Source organism: Heterocephalus glaber, unplaced genomic scaffold, assembly GCF_053883595.1.
Source record: "Heterocephalus glaber isolate CG9 unplaced genomic scaffold, H.glaber_assembly_v1.0 deba00001497, whole genome shotgun sequence".
Lineage (NCBI taxonomy): Eukaryota > Metazoa > Chordata > Mammalia > Rodentia > Bathyergidae > Heterocephalus > Heterocephalus glaber.
Genome location: NW_028258320.1, coordinates 15,626,707 through 15,648,189, shown reverse-complemented (window position 1 = coordinate 15,648,189; position 21,483 = coordinate 15,626,707). Strand labels below are relative to the sequence as shown.

Sequence of the window (21,483 nt, the reverse complement as noted above, 5' to 3'; positions counted from 1 at the left end):
GTATTCAGTTGCTATACTTCACAGTGAGTCTAAAACCTGATTGTTTTCCCTGATCAGCTTTGGGCTGAAGCATTCACACATTGGTTTCTGACCAATCATGTAAACTTAAAAATCTAAAGTTGTAAGTGCCACGAGGGAGATCTGGGGGTGGGATTTTCGGACACAATTCCAACTCATTAGTACTTGATGTGCTCAAACAGTGAGTACTAACTACTTGGCAGGGTTGATCAAAATAGGGTCAATAATTTTGCCTTCTTGGACTCAACTAGATGATAACAAAGAGAAAAATTATACCAAAAATTTAATCTTATTACTTCTAGCTAAACCCACTTTTCAAGTTCAAAAGTTTAACTTTTTCTATTTAACAGAAGACAAAAGACTATGTCTGGAAAATATATGCTCGTATATCAGCTAGAAATGCAAAATATCTCTGGTCTATAAAAAATTTAAAGAACACGGTATTACCATTTAAATTAAGATTTCATCCTTTATGCAGCTGAAATCTTTGAATTATTTTAGTATTAATATTCATCATTACTTTAACATTTCTCTATCTTGCTGAAATATAGTTTAGATCCCTCAAGTTAATATTTGAGGTTGTACTTCAAAAACATTAATGACAATAATATGCTTCTTCTGGAAAATGTAACTTGGGCATAACATTTCCAAATGACAAACAGTATTTTGGCCTAAAGCTGGAGTTAGGGCAGGGAAAAGGAGGGTGTTAGAAAAAAAATCCAGCAATTTTCCCATGCAATTAATGCTCACAATTCATTACCCAGTTGTTGCATAGATAGATGTCAAAGCCTTGGTAAGATATCAATCTTAAACAATCACATTATTTCCAATCAAACAGACAATGTTGCACAGCTAAAATATGTTATTCCTTTTTCCCACTCCATACCTTGCAGAAGGGCAGAAATTAAGTATATGTCAGATAAAAATTGAAATGCTTTTAATTCAAAGAAATTTGATTTTTCCTTCTTCTGATTTTTTCTTCTAAGCTTTTCAAAAGTATATTACATTTGAGGCAAACATAAATTATTGTGCAACAAACTGAGGAAGGTAAATGCTTAAGATAGTGTAAACTTCACTCTGCCAGAAAGCAATTCTCTTTTCAGTCCCATTTCTAACCACTTTAGCACTGAGAATAATTCCAAATACCTACAGTACAAATGTTTTCCTACTGCCTTAACTAGATGGCTTCAGAGAAAGTGAAACAAATGAAGATGTTTAAAAAATAACAGTGACAAATGATTGGACTACAGCAATAATAAAAACTAAAAAAATCTTCTGGAATGGTATTAACGTCAACGAAATGATACACGTTGAAATGATTTATTTTATTCTTCAGCATCTGATGAGATACTATCAAAACTCTAGAAAGACAAAAATCAACTTTAATATATTCTACCACATTATGCCTATACAAATACTTCAAATCAGCACCGGGTGAGTAAATTTATGCTCCATCATTACCGATTATCTGCTCTCAAGATCTAATAATTTAATTCTGATCTTTTGCCACTCAAATAGATTAGTGCTAAAAAGAACAGTCCTGAGCTTAGCAATAGTCTTGGTGCTAACTACATGGGTTATAAAAGACTCCCTGGCACTTAATGTAAAAACAATCTCAGGTACAGATCTTGAAACATTAAATCAATATAGTAATTTCATTTTCTCTCATGTGGAAAAAAATTATTAAAAGAAAAAATAAGTTCACTCTGAGGGTCACTGCCCATACCTTTGATTTACACTATTCTAGTAACTATTATCTCCCATGAAATCCTTTAGATATAGAATTTTAAAATTAATTTTGAAACCAAGCATTTATAGGTATCACTTGAACACCGTGGGCCACTAAAGATCTGTCAAGAATTTTAGAATTATACTTCACATATTTTATGTCAGGCACTGTGCTAGGCACTTTATATTTTTATTGTTCATTTAAATTCTCATCAAAACTCTGTGAGGTAGGTAATATTATTATCTGTACTTTAAAGATAAGAAAACTCAGGTTTAGAGAAATTAAGTAGCCCAAGGTGACAATGTTATTAAGTGGCAGTAGAGGCCCTAGTTTGACTCCAGAGCCCATGTCATGAACCACTATATGTGACGTTGTATGTACAAGAACACACAGGATATCTATATTGTTTGCAACTTCTGAAAATATTAATGATGGCTGAATATTTTTGAAGCAAAATTTAGTTTAGTATTGCAAAATATTAACATTAAGACTTAGCTTGAGGAAAGAAGTCTGAGTTAATGATTAAGTGTGCTTTTTTATACCTTCACTTATTCAAATGCATATTTTTAATTACTTTTAAAATGAACCTCAAGATTATAAAATTTTTCTAATTTCATTTTAAAAATTAATACATTAGGTTAATCTGAAATTGGAAAAGCTTTTTGTTTAAGCTTAGAATTTTTGAAACCACATTATGCCAAAGACAAATATGGAAAGCAAGACCTATCCTCATACATTCTCTACAACCAATGATCCAACAGATGTTTAGGCTGAGTTGAGAACCTGTTTTACCAGAATAGGAGCTACTTGTTCTGAGTAGCTTTTACAGAACTTTATTTGTAACTTTAAAATATGTTTATGTGAAAAAAAAATGTTTATGTGTTTGCATTAAAGTAATATGGAAAAGTCAGTCTGTAACAAAGTCCTCTTATGTCTAATTGAATTTCAAATCTTGTTTTATGAAGAAAGCTACATATGGAGTGTTATAAATGTAATGGTTAATCATGTTTATGCTTCAAATCAACAATGATGAACCAAATGGGTTCAACTGATCTCAAATTCAAACACAACATAATCTAAAATAAAAATGTATTTAAAGGCATATTAATAGGAAGGAATATTTGGGATAACCAACTAAACAGCACAAAATGAGCCGTTTTGGTTACATTATCATTTCTTTTCTCAATGTGAATAATCAAATACATGTGTTAAATCAACAGACTTAGTGGTGGAACTCTAGAGACTGGAAAGAGACATTGTGGATACTCCTCACAGCAACACAGTAAGTACTTGATATGATTAATAAGCTGCATCTGAAGAACAGCACTCTGCTCTCAGGCCTTTGATTCTGGCCTTTCCACAGGCAACAGAAACTTAACATGCAAAGAACAAATTCCTGCAAGAAAGCAAGCAAGGAAGGCCTCTTGTATAAAGTAACTTCTTATCGACCTTTGGAAACTTAAAGGATTCATACTAGCATTAGTAAAATGGGTGATGTTTATAGAAACCAATGTAGACAAACAATTTTCTCACTACCTATCCTAGAAAAAAATTATTTTTAAATAAATATAAGATGTTTACTCACATACCCTTAAGAATACAGTAACATTTCATTTTAAAAGAATAATACCTCAAACTTTGTTACTTAATGAAAACGTTTCTAGGTATTGCTTTCTGTTACTTTTTAGTAAATGAGCCCCCCTCCCCCCCAAAAAAACCCCGTACAGGTACAGGAAAATACTAGTGCTACAAAAATACAGAACACGTCATGTATTTGCGTGTTCTCCTTGAGCAGGAGCCATGCTAATCTTTTTGGTATCGTTCCAATTTTAGTATCTGTGCTGCTGAAGCAAGCACTGTAAAAGCTGATTTTGTCAACTGATTTAATTAACTGGAAATATTACCTTGAATAGTTAAAGCTTAAAGAAGACTGATACTCTTACTCGTCTATGGTAGCTGACTAATGAGTGGGGCAGATTCCAGACTTCTGAGCATTTAATTCTAGTCTCTCTTCTCCACTCCTCTGCAGTAAAGACTCCTATCTGGGGCAAGTCATGTTAAATCTTTCAGTCTTAAACCATACAATTATTAAAAAAGAGTAAGAAGTTTCTATTTTGCTTTATTTTTTTTCTTTCCTTTTCTTTTTTTGGACTGAGGGCCAAACCCTGGGCCACTCTATTACTGAGCTACAACCCCACGTTTTTTATTTTGAAATAGGCCCTCACTGTATTGTTCAGTCTGGCCTTGACTTTCAATCTCCCTGCCTCAGTCTCTCAAGTAGCTGGGATTACAGGGATGCACCACTTCACGGGGTTAAAAGGTTTTAGCTGCCTCCTACAAACTGTACTATTACAATTAGCGAGATGGAAGTGGCTGTCCCTAGTCACAGGTGTTAGCATCTCAACTGATTTACTCATCTAAAATAGAATTCCCAGGATTAGAAACATTGATAATGAGATCATCAAGAAATTGTTCTGATGCAATTATTAAAGAATTTGTTAGTTTCAGAATGCAATAAAGGCAAAGGCATTTAGAAGATAATTTACTGCACTAATAATGGGATGACTGGTTTGGAGGGTTGGTATGGAAACTACTAAAAAATATATCTCATTTTAAAAACAAAGGAGAAAAAATGTGCTGTAAAAATAAAGAGCACTCTGTGATCTTCATTAGCTATATCGTTAATTATTTCAACCCAAAAGAAGTTCAATTTAGTTTAATTTATATTTTTATTAAGACTGCCAACCATCAAAATTGCAAGGGTAATTTTTAATGAATAAATTTGGTTTTGGGGGGTATCAGAGATTGAACTCGGGACCTTGTGCTTATGAGGCAGGCGCTCAGTGGTTCTGCTACCTGCCTTGCATGCACAAGGTCCCAAGTTTGATCCCTGGTACCAAAAAAAATAAAAAGCACTTGACCAGAGTGTCCTTGAAAATCTCCTTTGCCACCTTGTAACTATATATTCCTTCCATGGGTTTTTCTGTGTATCTTCTTGCTTTTCCAAGTTAAAGGTTATATTAGCTCAAAAGAGCAAAATGCAACTAAGCAACTGGTTATCTGCATTTATTATGTAATAAATTTCAAAGCCAGGTATGGTTGCATAAACCTATAATCCTAGCCTATAAACCTATAATCCTGGGAGGCTGAGGCAGAAAGATTTGCATTTGAGCCAAGCCTGGGCAACTGAAGTGACTTAGTGAGACTCTATCTCATTCATAAATAAATAGGACTGAGGATGTAGCTTAGACCAAAAGCTCAGTAATCCCCCCAAAAGAAAGAAATTTCAAAAGAAAAAATTCATTAATTTATAACATGAAGTTACTGTTGTCTTCCATTCCCATTAGCACAGTTTAAGTAGGAACATAACATCCCAAATAAAACTACTTAAATGACCCAATTAATTAATCCCTGTAGGATGTAGTGATTAAAAGTAAGTTTCTTGACCTTCTGTGTAACAGCATGTGTTAAAACTTCCTTTTCAGTTATATTGGGTACTATATTCTCAAGGACTTGTGCACTGTTTGAATTGTTGTATTAAAGATAATGTTAATTTAAAGTGACAGGAACTGAATCATTCTGAAGGGAGCAGGGAAAGGACATGAGCATGCACTGAACTTTGGTCTCTGAAGCATTACTACGGATTCTGGAGCATTAATTTAAAGCACATGCTGCTGAGTCGGTACCTGCCAGAAATCCTGATCAGAAGATAAGAAAAAGAAAAAAAATTGACATTGTTTGATTATATGAACAAAATCCACAAATCAAATATACATATCACAAAATATAACATATAAGGAGCAATTAAAACCTGTAAAAACATCACCGAACACCTGGAAATAAAAAATGAGGAACACACAGAAATGTTTTGATATTATCTGTTAGGCACAATAAAAGGATCAGTTGAGCAATGCAATTCCCAACCTCACCAAAATGAAACACATGGCTGTATAAAATCTTCCTATTTCTATAAAAAGAAAATACCTGAATAATTATCTCTTTCTTAAAGAAAAGGGATGCACACGTTTCTTTTTTCCTATTGATGGTCAAAGCATTTTTAAATTAAGGTTCACTCTCAGAATGTTTCACATTTCATGCATATATTTTTTTAACTTCCTGGCAAATTGGTTGCTTTGCCACCTACATTAACAAATAAGTAACCAAATATGGATGAGTTCAAGATTATTGTTTACTCAAAGGAAGGGTTCAAAATGGCTGCTGAGAAACAGGTATCCTCCAAAAATTATGTTGCACGAAGTAAAGGATTATCCACACAGATAATGCCTTCATAGAAGCTGGCACTTGAGTAGCTACGTAAATTATCTAATTTAGTTGGCTACTCCAAAATATCTTCAATGATCAAATAGTTTTTATTTATTTTTAATGTTTTTTCTTTTTTAATAAAATGTCTGCAGTACATAATGGTTATATTCCTAGTGGGGAGGTTGGTGCATGTACATAACATATCATATTTTATTCTTTTTCATTTCCTTCCTCTCTCCTCCCCTCCCTCCCTCCATCTCGTGGTTCCTTTCCCTTCTGCAAAAGATCTATCTCCCTATTTCCTAGTATCTATCTTTTAATTTGCTTTTTATTTATATTTTGGGTTTCTTCTATAAGAGAAACCATGCAATATTTAAGCTTGTATCTGATATATTTCACTTAACATAATGGTCTCAAAGTGCATCCATTTTCCTACAAATGACTCAAGTTTAAGGATCAAATAGTTTTAAAGATTTTTTTCATTAAACAAATTTTACCGGCTGTGAAATAAAATTTGACGCAAACTTACTATCATTTTCAAACCAAGCTTACGAGCACTATAGAAGACCTAGACTGAAAAAGAGATGCTATTAGTAATTTAGAAATACACAGCTGGGACTGACATGACAGAGGCCCAAAGGATTTTATAGCACAAGCATGAGATGAACTGCTATGAAGAACACAGGGCAGCTCAGATATGACTAATCAAACCACAGGTTTCTCTTTGGTTAATTTTCTGGTTTTTTAGCCCAGGCAAATTTCTTATTACAGAGATAGCACTATGAGATTTTTTTTTTTTTTTTGGTACCGGGGATCGAACTTGGGACCTTGCGCTTGCGAGGCAGGCACCAGAAACACTGAGCTAAATAAATCCCCGGCCCACTATGAGATTTTTATAGCTGACTGTACTGGGAAGGAAACAACTATGAAGAGAACAATTATGCACAGGGTATGCTGTTCTGTAGCATTTCATATAAAGCAAGAAGGATTAGATATATGATAGCAAGTAACTCATTTTATAAATTGAGTAAAGGGCTCAAAGTCATGGAAAATACCTATAATTTGTAGAATCAGATTCTACACACTTTCCAATTTTACTGAGAAGGTAACTGGCACTCAGAGGTTAACTAGTGTCTTCTCCAAGGTTACTCAACTATGCAGCAGAGTCCACACTTAAGTGAGTACACGATTATCTCTATAGTCCACACTCTCTTCATCCTACTCTATTACACGTAAGTATAGCAGTCCACAAGGTTGTATTTTTTCATGCCCGATTCAGCACGCTTCATAACATCTACTAATCATTTACACGTGGCTGTCAAATACTGAGATGCTAAAATAGAAATGCCTTGGAAAATATTCCAGATAGCAAAGCAAGACTTTTTTTTAGGGCTATTGTGTGGAAAAAAAGTTGTTAATTTGTAATAAGAGAGAAAACTGAGAAAATGTTTTGAAATAATTTAAAGAACTTTGAGTGTGGAAGAAAATGATAAATTCTTTAACTAAAAATAAAACAAAATTTTAGCTGGGGTCAAAGGATTAACTTTTTTTGGATGCTGGGTATTGAACTCAGGGCACTCCCCATGTTAATCATGTGCTCTACCACTAAGCTCTGCCCTGCTAGCCCAAAGGACTTCCTCAGTGTTGACTCAGCACCTGAGTTCACCACGGTCACGCAATTACATTCTAAATATCTGCTCATCAAGACTATAATAAGCAGCTCTGTTCAAATGATGCTACATTTAACACACATTAATCGGTATTTTAAAAGGTAAATATGTTTAGCTTTTAACAGAAACATTATTTTCTCTATTAGCCTGACTATAATCAGCAAAGATCTGATTTCTCAAATACAGATGATGCTGCTCACTTTAAGAGGATGTTTTAATTTTTAAAAAAGGCACTTTTCAAAATACTATTTGGTAACCCATGGTACATGAGAAAATAATGGAATAGGCAACAGTAAAACTGACATTCTGATTTCTAAGTTTAGGTATTAAAATTTGTGTAAATGGGGCCAGGGATTTAGCTCAGTGGTTCCGGTGCCTGCCTCACAAGCACAAGGTCCCGAGTTCAATCCCCAGTATCAAAAAAACAAAAACAAAATTTGTGTAATTCATTTCCTTTCTTTAAAATAAAAATGTTATGTGGTTTTGTGTTTATTATGGGTTTCTAGTGATACTTTATCCAAATGAAAAAAAATGAACTTTGACAGCTCTTACCAAAAAGAACATGAAAGATCAAGAGTTATTTTGAGGGTCAGGGATTTAGCTCAGTGGCATCGTGCCTGCCTCACAATCGCAAGGTCCTAAGTTCGATCTCCACTATCAAAAAAAAAAAAAAGTTATTTTGAGCAAACAGCATTAAGTAAGGCAGTGAAATAACAGAATTATTTGATAAGGGAAATTCTATAGGCCATATAGAAAAACAGCTTAGATATATGAAAGGCATAATATTTAATAGTGTAGACTTTGGATCCAGACTACTAATTTAGTTTCCTGGCTCTAACACATGCTGGCTGTCTGACTGTAGGTTAGTTACTTGACTTTTCTGTGCCTTCCTCTCTTCATCTGGTTCTTGTTTGTTTATTTGCCTTTATCAACAGGACCTCACCATGTTGCCCAGGCTGGCCTCAAACTTATGATCCTCCTGCCTCAGGCTGTTGAGCAGATAAGATCACAGGTATGCACTACAGGATCCTACTCTTAATTCATAAAATGATACAGATAGAGGGCCAGGGATTTAGCTCAGTGGTACCTCTGCCTGCCTCGCAAGCCCAAGGCCCCGAGTTTGATCCCCAGTATCCCCCCAAAAAAAAGATACAGATAGATAGCTATCTAATAGCAAGATTGTGTGAACTAGTTATGTGTAAGCATACAGAAAACTGCCTGGTACATAATAAATTACCGAAAAGCTTCAACTATCATCTTTCTATATAATATAATAATTATTATTGGTAATAATTCCCTCTTATGACAAATATAGTCACGCATTTTCATTTAGAAATTTCACTGTAAAGTGGAAAAACAAACCTCTGACAATAAGGAAATATGTCATTGGGTTTTTTAAAAATGCTGAATCATCATTCCCCCCCCAAAATTCAACTATGAAATATTTGTGGGATCAAATCAAGGATTTGAAACACTATATATTCTCTTAGAATCTGTTATTTTTTTAAAAGTAAGAATTTCCTTATCAGAAAAGAAAAAGAATATAAGTAATATGCCTTATTTACTAATGAGATTGATAGGGTAAATGAAAACAGGATCACAGGCAAAAACAATAAAATTCTATCTATATATTCATATTTAGCAACAGAGAAATTGAAATAAATATATAATAAACTCAACAAGAATTTGGACATGACTGGCTTCAAGTCTCTCAAAAGTGGGAGGGGACACAAAACAGAATTACCTATCTTAAGAACATTACAGCCTACCTAAACTGAAGAGAATTTAGGCAGTAAAAATATATGGAAAGTTATTACACTCTGCCCCATGGGACTTCCAGTCTACATCTGCTAAGTTACATTTCTTCCATCTTCAATACACTTCACTTTTTGGCAGAAGCGAGGGGTGAGACAAGACCTTGCTATGCATCCAGACTGGTCTTGAACTCACTATGTAGCTCAAGCTGGTCTCAAACTTGTGGTAATCATCCTGTCTCAGCCTCCCATATGCTCAGATTATAAGCATGTGCCACCACGCCTGGCACATTTCACTCTTAAAAGATAGGATATCCCTTAACTTACTATACATGTTAAAGAGTAATAATGAACTTCACTTTATATCAGACTTTTATTTGTGATATGATATAAATAATCACAACTAAAAGCATTAACATTATTACAATACAAAAAGAAATGGGCTTATATTCTCCTTAGAGGAACTGAAACTTTCCCCCAAAGGAAATGATTTTTTTTTTTTGGTACTGGGGATGGAACTCGGGACCTTGCACTTTCGAGGGAGGTGTCAGAACCACTGAGCTAAATCCCGGGCAGGAATGATATTTTTTAGTTCATCTGTCAGTATTTTAAAAAGGTCTTTCATCACTGGGAGTATACCTTGGTGGTAAAGCACACACTTAGCATACCCGAGGCCTTGGGAGTTTCAACAAAGAAAATAAGACAGAAAGCAGACACTAGAGAAAGGGGAGGGGGAGGGAGGGAGGAAGGAAGATAAATGGTGGAATAACAGTAATGGACAATTAGTTTCAATGGTCAATTTGTTGTTACTTTACTGACAATGGGGTATAATTTCATAGTTTTTAGAAAAGAGAAAAAGATTACATCAAAATTCTAGAAATTGTTATTCTTTGCTTAAGAAACAATTTTGCTTAAGACCATGCAGCTTTCTACTGTGACTTAAAAAAAACACTGCAGTGTTTGATTTGGAGAAAGTCATCTATTGTATGTATGAGGAACAGAAAATACAAAACTTCTATATTTGGTTAGTGAGAAAAAAAAGAGTACGAAAAAAATGAAGGTTATAACCAACTGACATAAGCTATAACAAAATATGTCAACTAGATGATTAAATGAAAAATATTTGACAATAATGTAAAATAAAGGCTCCATTTGGAAATAACTGCTTTGTTTTATAGGCCAATTAATAGATGTTAAAAAATTAAAGAAAAATATAGTTTTCTTTAAAGAAATAATATAAAGTACATGAAATGACTGCATTAACAGCATAATACATGGATATTATGGGGTAAGATTAAAAAACTTATGATATATTTACATTAAGATAAAGCCAAACTACATAAGGTGTGATTGAAAAATAGTGTGTTTAAATTTTAAGAAATTCTGTTACAATAAAAGACACACTGCCATTAATCCCCCTCACCTCAAACACACTTCTCCTATCATTCTTGCCCCTTTCTAAAGCAGTTCTGGAAGTCTTTTGTTGTGAGTTTTTAGTTATGCTGTCCTGGCTGCCTCAAAGTCCTGCATCAACTCAAAACGTTTACTTTTCATGGTCATTTTCACTTTGGTAAAGAGCCAGAAGTTGCATGGTGCCAAATCCGGTGAATAAGGTGGATGAGGATGCACTGTAATGTTTTTACGAGCTGCCTTTCCACTGGATGGCACTTGGCAGCAGCATTCACTATGTGATCAGACCTTGTAAGGGCACTAAACAGGACTTCTAGAACTGCTTCAGAAAGTGACAAGAATGATTGGATAAATGTATTCAAACTGAGGGGGAGCAGTTTACTCTTAGAAGGATTCCTGGCAATGTGTCACTTACTATAAAAAACTTTTAGGGCCGGGATTTAGCTCAGTGGTTCCACTGCCTGCCTTGCAAGCACAAGGTCCCAAGTTTGATCCCCGGTACCAAAAAAAAACAAAAAAACTTTTAAATATAGCATTCACTATATTTTTGATCACCCCTTGTATTTTGTATTACCATCTTAATAATAGTGCTAGCAAGATATTAATAATTTTCAAATATTTCATAAGAGAAAATCAGAACTCTTTCTAGCTTTAAAGTTTTAAAAACCTTTAAATCTAGTCTGAATATTTAAAAAAATATCATTTACCTACAAAACACATTCATAAAACCTGCATCTGTAGCTGTCACAGTCGGGGGTGAGGTGGGAAGGTGGTTAGTGGGGAATGAACCCAGGACCTCAAGGATGCTAAGGCAAGCACATTGAGCTACATCTCCCTTTTTTTCAAATGTTACTTTGAGACTAGGTCTTGCTAAGTTGCCCAGGCTGGCGTTGAACTCATGATCTTCCTGCCTCAGCCTCCTAAACAGGAGAGATTATGGGGTGCTACCATTCTTTATATAAGACCTGTGTTAGTAGAAAGTTTGAAATCCAATAATGATGCAGTTTCTGGTAATAATATAGTTTATAGCTTTATATAATCCTTAAAAAATTCATTAACATAAGATAGGAATAGGCTCTGGAAAAAGATTCCCGCCCAAATTCAAAAGCTGCTTAATCAAACTGTTTCACTATCAGCTCAAATAGGAATATTCCACCTATTACTTACAGAAAACTTGCTAGTTAAACAGAATAGGGCAAAAGATAGCAAAACAAGAAACAACTACCCAATTATTTGTCAATATAGTTTGGCCATTCTTTTCTACTTGGCATCTGGAGATAAATGAAAAACACCCCAGGAAAATGTTATTTTTATTTTAGATTTGTTATTGGTTTCAATTAAGGCAATAAGATAAACTAATGGTTGTTACTGGTCAAATAATGGAGTTTGCTGAATGTTATATTTAAAATTAAAGTAATGGCAGCCTAAGTAATAGAGGCTAATGATGGAAGTAAACTTTCTCTAAGCATGTCATAGCCAGTTATCTTGCAAGAGGGAGGGGGGAGGGGGAGGGGGAGGAAGAGGGGGCTGTAGATTCAAAGCAAATCTAGAAAGAAATTCTTCCAGGATGTTTAGTTTTTCAACTATACTTCTGGTGATAATGCATAAAGTTTACTTTAATTACCCACACATATCTAGCTTTTCAGCAGGAAATTGTAAGTGTACATACTCTAGAAGGTGCTATTTAAAATTTAAGATTTTTCTTAAAAAAAAAAAAAAGATTTTCTAACCAAGAAACAAGAGTCATTAAGACACACAAAAAAATAATAAGACAGTTGAGTAAGTAATGAACCTTATCAAAACTATCAAGTGAAGGATGTTATATGTAACAAAATTCCCAGAAAATCTTTTAAACTAATCAAACACTAATGAGTTTGCATACCTCATCATTTAGCATTTTAAAATAAAATAGAAACTACCTTATTAAATTTCATTTGAAAAAAAAGAGTACTCAAAAAGATAAACCAGAAGCTCAGTATAAAAATCTTATTTAAGAAGCCCAACCTCTTTAAAACAACACCTCAAGTATGTATTTCACTGTGTGAGCCAAAATAAACCTTTTCTCTCTTAAAAAATGTATTTTATGAAAATTAATGTAAAATTTTAATGAAAAATTTGGGAGAGACAATATACGTATCAAAAGGTGAATGAATGGGAACTCTGGATTGTTTAGTTATTGCTAGGGGATGAGCTGGCTGGCTAAGGGTCACTGGCTCAATTCTACACCTAAGAAGAATCTCCTATTTTCTCTTTCAGAACCTGTTTCCCTGGTACCATAAAGTCAACTTTCAAATTTCTGACTTTCATACAAGTTATACTTTTAAGCATTATACACTAACGTTCCTAAACTTGCCCTTCTTACTCCAATTCAGAATTTTATACTTTAGTGTATAGTAAATGTTTGTAACTCTAACCTGTGAAGTCTGCTTTCCAAACACAGAAAGTCCCATTTTTGTCTTATATATTCAACTTCTTTCCATGGTTTTAGATTTACATACGTAGCAAGAGAGGACAATATTCTCATGCTACTCTAAATTCCTTCAGTGACCAAAAAAAGTTATTTGTTAAATTGACTTTGTTTTAGGATATTATTCGCTTAATGAAGGGATATATGATAGACAAGTAGATATTTAGCAAGTCATCAAACATGTATTGGTCCCCTCCAGCCTATCTGGACACAGAGACAGGTTAGACAGGGTCCTGACCTGCCACAGATTCTGAAATCAGACCCTGACATCAGTGCCTACAATCACTTCTGAAATGGTATGTGGCATTTTATCATACATAAAGCAAAGACACCACTAAGGGGTCAGAGAGAAGATGTGGGTGTCACACAGCGCAACCAGGACTCTAAATTGAGGTCTCCTAACATCTAGTTCAATGCCCTTTCCTTCTTCTCATTATTTATTTTAAAACACAGACTAAAAAGCAGACACATACAAATGGAGGCATTTGCTACACTGTGACACCTGAATGTGGAAGGTAATTTTTATGTAGGTAGTCCTGGCTGAGATTTCTCAAATATTAAGGCAGCCACTCATTCTTTTCACTGTGTAAAAATTTAACTCATATCCTCACCTCACCAGGTTATGGGGTTTTATGTAACAATGTGGTAACTGGCACATTCCTTTTAAAAGCAGTTACTACCAAGCCGACTCCACCCATCTAAATCCTCTTTTATGATCCTGCCTTTTCCAGCCACTCCATGATTTTCCTTTTGATTTCTTTCCCTTTATCCTCTGTGGAGCCAGGCCTGGCTCTTTCTTCTTCCTGATGTACTTTTTTCCTCCTCCTCTGTAAAACTGACACTTTACTTTTCTTTCTGACCCTGTGTAATGTTTTCTTTTTCACTTTGAAGAATTTAGCCTGAAAGGGAAAAACACATTTGGCTGTCTCATAATAAAATTGAAAGTTTCATTTTTTATATCTACAAATGATTCATTACATGATTTATTCAGGCATAAAATAAAGAATCAAAAGTAAGTATAATGCAAATATATGTAAATTTGGAATATTTTTCATAATGGATACAAAAGTACTATAAGAACCTTTGTAATTTAATAGGATAACTGCTATATGCTTTCAGAAAGTTTAAGAAAGGTCAAATCAGATGTCTTATAAGAAATGTAAATTAATACCGTGGGACTTAATCTTTATGACAACTATTGAGTTAACATGCAAGAGTCAACAACACTGAATTAGAGCAGGTAATGATGAAAGTTACCTCATATGGAAAAAATATAAAAGAAACTCCTGCTTGATTCTATGTATAGGAGCATGTGAAGGCACAGACCTCCTAACCTATGCATACTTTTTTGACAAGAGAGACAAGTGTTCTGGAATCTCTCATACATAAGACTAGAAGAACTTGAAAATCTTCTTAGACAACAGGATATATCTATATATATATGTGTCACAGTTTGCTCACCTTTCCATCAAAACGTTTTATAATATACTGATCAAGGCCCAAGTCTGTAAAAAAAAAAAAAAAAAGGAAATTTATTTAGTCACTAGTAATTCAAATGAAACATATAAAATAACTGCTCTTAGTTTTGTTTCCAATCATTCAATTAAATGTCAACATCTATTTAAAATCCACACAAATGAATATTTTATACCACTTACAGACTCCAAGTGTCAGTGCTAAAAAAACAATACCAACCAGGGCTGGGGATTTAGCTCAGTGGTTCCACTGCCTGCTTCACAAGTGCAAGGTCCCGAGTTCAATCCCTGGTACCCCTCCAAAAAAACCAACCCTTTTACTTTATGTATTAGAAAAGTGAGGCTCTGTAGTGGTAACAGTCTTATGTGCAAGGCCTATTAAATGGTAGAGCCAAACTAGACCTCTAGACCCCTCCCAGGGTGGTGCTCTTTCCATTAAATCACCTCTAGTTAAGGAAAGGGATATTAATTTAATCTGAATGCATAAAAAATTTTTAAATCAAGTTAAAGAAAAGATTTCAATACCAAAAAGAACTTTTGCAACAAACTCAATAGACACAAATTGCCAATCTTACTATTACCCTCCTCCCAATCAATTGAACCCAGGGGTACTCTACCACTGAACTACATCCTCAGCCCTTTTTATTTCTTTTTGAGACAGCGTCTTGCTAAATTGCTCGACGTGTCCTTAAACTTGTGATCCACCTGCCTCAGCTTTTCAAGTAGCCGAGATTACAAGTGTGTGCCACAGCACCCAGCCTAATTCTACCTTTATTCTGGAATACCTAGTTTTGAATTCTGAGCTCTTTGAAGGATACAAGTAAATATATTAAATGCTCTTAAGGGAAGGGATTTTTTTTTTGTCTTTGCACATTGCTTTCTCGCCAGCACTTGAACAGTGCTTGATCAATAAATATATGCAAAAGAATGAATAGTGGACAGTTCCTGTCTGGAAGAATCACAATTCTGTTAGAAATACATGGATATAATAATTGACATTATAAGGGAGCAGACAATTGGTTCAATAAGAGGGTATTGTAGGAGTTTTGAGAGAGGAGACATCAGTTCCCAAATATAATTTTTTGTACATAATTACTCAGCTCTTTTCTTTCAGTTCTGACTGTATTCATATGAACTCAGGCATGAGTACACTGCCCACAGTATGTCCATAATCAGATTACCTCTGCTCCCAAAAGAAGCTGTTCACATTTCTACTTGTAAAGGTTTGGTTACACATTCTCCTTATCTGAAAGGTGCTTTGTCTTCTAGAATCCCACCCTGAACAAATTGAACCACTGACTGTAAAATGAAACATAATTCAGGAAATGGAAAGGAATTTTAGAAACAATTCTAATTTGAAACTCTGGAAAGGTATCAGTCAAAAAAATAAGCCTCTTCATGCAGGCGCAAGGACCCAAGTTCAATCCCCGGTACCAAAAAAAAAAAAAGCTTCTATGATAAAACAGAGAATAAGAGTTATAGATAATTAAAACTTTGATTACCGATCTCCCTCTATTTTTCACGATACCATCAATAGATAAGGATAAGGCAACCTTTCAGACCACTGACAAAAAGACATCAGGATGGAAAAATAGAAAACATAAGAGAAAATTATAGAAAAACAGAGAATTCAAGAGGTTTAATACCTTACAAGACCTTTTCCCATTCACAAATATGGAGGAAATAATTCAAAAAATATTAACAGAAACTCTCAGAACTGGAGAGACAAACTAAAGACCTTACCATGTGTTCTAAGCAAGATGAACACAAACCAACCTACATTCAGAGTATGCTCGTGAAATTTTAGAATACCAAGGAAAAGAAATTCCTAAAAGTTCAAAGGAAATAATAACTTTCTACATTCTTTTTTTTTTTTTTCTACATTCTTGAAAAGGAATAAGCATCAGCTTAGACTCAGATGTCTCATGAGTAAAACTTGATTCATCCATGATGGGTGATACAATGTATATGTTTTTTAACAAGTTGGGCCGGAGATTTAGCTCAGTGGTTTCGCCGCCTGCTGTGCAAGCGCAAGGACCAGAGTTCGATCCCCAGTACCAAAAAAAGCCACAAAAAACAAGCAGCACTGCCCAGCAGAGACAAAGATGAGCAACAAATACAAGTCATGTGTAGTTGAAATTTTTCTAACAGTTACCTTTAAAAGATAAAAAGAAACAGATTAATGTTAATAATATATTTACTGAATGTATCTAAAATAGCTTTATATAGGCTGGGTGTGGTAGCACATGCCTGTAATGCCAGCACTTGGGAGGCTGAGGCAGGAGGACTGCTGCACATTTGAGGCCAGCCTCGGATACATAGTGAGTTCAGGGCCAGCCTGAACTACAAAGGGAGACCCTGCCGCAACACCCCCCAAATAAATAAAATAGCTTTATATCAAGTAGTAATCAAGATAAAATATAAATTAGATGCTTTACATTCTTTATTAAGTTTTCAAAATCTAGAGTGTATTTTACAATTATGACACATTTCCAGCTTAGACTTGTCACATTTCAAGTATCAACAGCCACATGTGGCTTCAAGCTATTATACTAAATAGCATAGACTTTATTTATTTATTTACTTACTTATTTATTGGCAGCACATACTGGGGGTCAAACTCAGAGATGCTCTACCACTGAGCTACATCTCCATCCCTTTTTTTTTTTTTTGAGACAGGATCTCACTGAGTTCCCCAGGAGAGACTCAAATTCACAAGTCTCCTGCCTCAGCCTCTCTCAATGCTGAGATTACAGGCTTGCACCACTGTGTCCAGCTGTAAATGGCATAGATTTTAAGTTACAGGATTAACACAGTAGCTAGAAGAACTAGAAATGTTAAGTTAAAAGTTTAAAAGTCATTGCTCCTGGGGCTGGGGATTTAGCTCAGTGGCACCCTGCCTGCCCCGAAAGCACAAGGTTCTGAGTTCGATCTCCAGTACTGGGGGAAAAAAAGTCATTGTTTCTGTGACATGAACTTGGAGGATGAAAAGATAAAAAAGCTTTATGTTTTCCCTCTTATGCTCTTCATTATAGTTTAGGAAATGTTTTATCATGTGTGTTTTAAAATCAGAGGGGGTCAACAGAAGGACAAGTTGAATCTTGTTGAGAATTCCTGTTATTTATAAGCAAATACTGACATAAAGTAAGCCAAGAGTTTCATAATTTTAAGTTAGAAGAAATTATTATTTCACTTTAAGATTTTTAGCTCTTGACCTGCCAAATGAAGTGGATGGTTGAATTAGATCAGTTTTGTTTTATATTTTTTCTTTTTCTTTTATTTTTTGGTGGTACTGTACCACCAAAACCAGGGCCTTGCACATGTTAGGCAAGCACTCAACCACTGAGCCACATCTCCAGTCCTTAATGGGAATCAAACTCAGGATCTTGAACATGTGAGGCAGGCGGCGGAACCACTGAGCTAAATCCCTAGCCCTGGTCCTTTTTGAATTTTGAGACAGATTCTCACTAAATTGGCCAGGCTGGCCTGGAACTTGTGATCCTTCTGATTCAGCCTTCTGAGTCCTGGGAATACAGGTGTGTATCATCACACCCAGTTTAGATCAGTTCTTTACATGGTTAGAAGTAATGTTTGAGGAAGGTGGAAAGATGGCATCATACAAGCTTACTCACTACTACTCTATCAGTTCCAATTATTCAGATTAGAGGAGAACATTAAGAATAAAATAAAAAACCAGTGTGTGTAGTTTGAAACTGCTACTCAGGTGACTTCCAGTGACATAGTTCACCTTTCATTTCTTCACCCAAAATCTTTGGTTCCAGCTTAGAAACAATGGATACTATACTGTTTTTGCTAAGGTGCTTCCTATGATCTTTAGGCTTTTACTTTAAAGTCATTTAATAGCCATACTGTATGATTAAATATTGTCTTTCTTTTTTGTTAATGAGGAAGCTGAGGCTGGGAAAGATTGAATGCTTGTTTTTTGATAAGTCTAACAATTTTTAATTATAGCAGTTACTTCAAGTCCCATTGAAAAAAAATTTTTAAAGTATAAAAATTCTTAAAAGAACGGTCTCAGTTTAAGCCTCAGCTTAAACATTTAAAAGGAAACTTTGGGGCCTGGGATTTAGCTCAGTGGTTCCACCGCCTGCCTCGCAAGCGCAAGGTCCCTAGTTTGATCCCCGGTACCAAAAAAAAAAAACCCAAAAAACAGAAAAAAGGGGAAAATTTGTTTCAAAGATGATAGTAATTGATCTTATGCAATTCATTTTGTCAAAGGACAAAAGGGGAAACAGAACAAATGTATTATTTCAAGATCGATAAGGTATAGAGTTTCAGGAAAAGGAAACTGGATAATTTTGAAGTCCCAGCTACCTCGCAAAAATTTAGATTCATTTTCCAGCTTAACACTTGAATTTATCCTATAACTTTAATAAAATGATATTTTTCAGCAATGTAACCTAATATAAACTAGCAAAAGAAGTATAGTTGTAGTTTACCCAGATATTATAGTTACTAGATTTTCTTTTGTCTTAATAACCACTGTAATAACTTACTATTTATTGAGCATTTGTTGTATCCCTAAAATGGGTGATAAATATATATATATATTTAAAGTAATTTTCATAACCAAATTAGTTGCTATTATTATCACCTCAACTTTACAAATGAAAAAAGATTTGGAGATGTTAAATAATTTGCCTAAGATCACACATCTGTATTTCTACTTTCTTCGAATCATTTTCATATATTCTTGCCCATTTCTTATTGAACTAATTTTATCATTATTGTGCCTATCTCTAAAATATTTATCTTAGAAGTTCCAGGCCAGGGATTTAGCTCAGTGGTTCTGCCACCTGCCTCACAAGCATAAGGTCCTGAGTACAATCCCAAGTACCAAAATAAATAAATTAATTAATTAATTAAATTGAATACACCAAAAATATTCAAATAATCCAGAAAGAAGACAAAAGGAGTGGGTAGACCTAGATCTAAACATATCAATAATTATGTTAAATATCAATAATATGAGTGTACTAAAAAAGAAAGGCCATTATATTGGATAAAAAGTTAAGATCCAACTATATGTCCACAAAAAACCTATTTTAAATATAATGGTACAGATTTGAAAGTACCAGTGGAAAAAGACATATGATGAAAAAAATTAACCAAATGAAATATGAAATGTTATATAAATATTAGGCTACAAAGACTTCACAGCAAAAAAATATTATCAAAGATAAAGAGGGTCAATTACGTAAACAGAAGCATGCCCATTCACCAAACAATGTAACTTCCTAAGCAGGTATGCACCTAATTAGAAAGCTTCAAAACACATGAAGCAAAAAACTGACAGAACTGAAAGGATGATTAGACAAATATACAACTAAAGTCAGAAATCAATGCTCTTCTCTCAACAATTAAGAGAAAAGTCAGTAAGAATACAACAACAGAAACCAAAACATTATGCCTTCTTTATTTTATTATAGACAGCTAAGTTAGGCAGAAATATTCTAGGCAATCAGACAGGACTAGGACTTCAAGGGAATCAGTGCAGAAGATAAGAACACATTACTACTGGGGCTGCAGGTGCATCTGTCAAAGGCCAGGCCTCAAGACAAGGATGAAATGACCAGGCCTACATGCCTCCCTGAAGGATAAACAATAACTTGAAGATTATACTGTAACTGGTATCACCTGGTCCAATAAAGTCTAGATAGGCATCAGTCACCCAGGTGGGTAACCAGGATCTCCTGATCCATCCCTTCCTAAAAAGCTCTTTGTTCTTCACATGCTACATGACCTGCTTCTCCACTGGATCAATATTACCTAAGCAGCTATACTTGTAATCTTACTGGCTGATCATAGTTTTAACCCGCCTCGTGATTTTGCTCTATAAAATTTCCTTTGAGAAATGGGCTTGTTGACAACCTACTTTCAGGTCCCCTCTTGTCTCTCAGGAGCTATTTCTCTCAATAAATTTTTCCCACTCTCTCTCTTTTTTTTTTTTTGGTACTGGAGATCGAACTCAGGACCTTGCACTTGCGAGGCAGGTGCGATGCCACTGAGGTAAGTCCCCGGCCCTGCTACTCTTAAATTCTGTGGTTCCTCAACAATTCATTCTCTGATTTTAGGGAACACAAACTTGGTGTATCTGACATCTAGCATGTTGGGAGTTAGATCAATTTCAAATCTCTAACTCTTGTCACCTGCTTAGACAATTAAAACTAAGCCATTCTAGTATTAAAATAAACCAGTTCACCAAGAAGACAACAGGGAAACATAAATCAGTAAATATCTCTGCCTAACTGTGAAATCTGGTCCAAGCTAGGGCACTGTTACTAAACATTTGTTACACACGTTCAGCAAAATTTAACCATTTTGACTTTATTCAAAGGCCCAAATTATTAACTTGGATTGTCAAAAGTAGGCATTTAATGAATTCAGAATGTGCAAGCTGTGACTGACAAACTTCAAGGCATTTCATAATTAGATGACACCTATTTTCTGTGGCTCACATAAGATATATTTATTGTGTAACACATACTATATAATTAAATTATACTGTTTCAAATTAGTATAAAATATCCAGAAGAATAGGGTATTATTTTAGTCTTAAGCATTAAAATTTGTCTGTCCTTCAGCAGAGTCCAGAGTCTGAATGATAAAATTTTATTTTCTATAAGCTTAGTCTATAACTACATATTTCTTAGTCTTTTTTTTTTACTAAGTGTTA

General features: G+C 34.6%; 1 protein-coding gene, 1 long non-coding RNA gene and 1 other non-coding gene across 12 annotated transcripts in view; 1 reads left to right on the top strand and 2 right to left on the bottom strand.

Moving 5' to 3' along the window:
* Micu1 (mitochondrial calcium uptake 1) overlaps window positions 1–21,483 on the bottom strand; it is a 202,000-nt gene that overhangs the window by 112,960 nt on the left and 67,557 nt on the right. For 5 of the 10 annotated variants that reach the window (XM_087185432.1, XM_021259601.2, XM_021259599.2 and 2 more), the window contains 2 exons: window positions 14,773–14,816; window positions 14,034–14,210 (listed from right to left, as the gene is read on the bottom strand). In XM_087185432.1, the coding sequence (XP_087041558.1) occupies window positions 14,034–14,210; window positions 14,773–14,816 (221 nt within the window). The remainder of the gene's footprint in view (window positions 1–14,033; window positions 14,211–14,772; window positions 14,817–21,483) is intronic. The other 5 variants (XM_087185434.1, XM_004846249.3, XM_087185438.1 and 2 more) reach the window with 1 other exon arrangement.
* Window positions 858–8,709, top strand: LOC147825572 (uncharacterized). The gene is made up of 3 exons (XR_015440527.1): window positions 858–1,452; window positions 2,968–3,029; window positions 8,616–8,709. It is a non-coding gene; the product is annotated as an uncharacterized LOC147825572 (long non-coding RNA).
* Window positions 3,498–3,604, bottom strand: LOC147825573 (U6 spliceosomal RNA). The gene has a single exon (XR_015440619.1). It is a non-coding gene; the product is annotated as a U6 spliceosomal RNA (small nuclear RNA).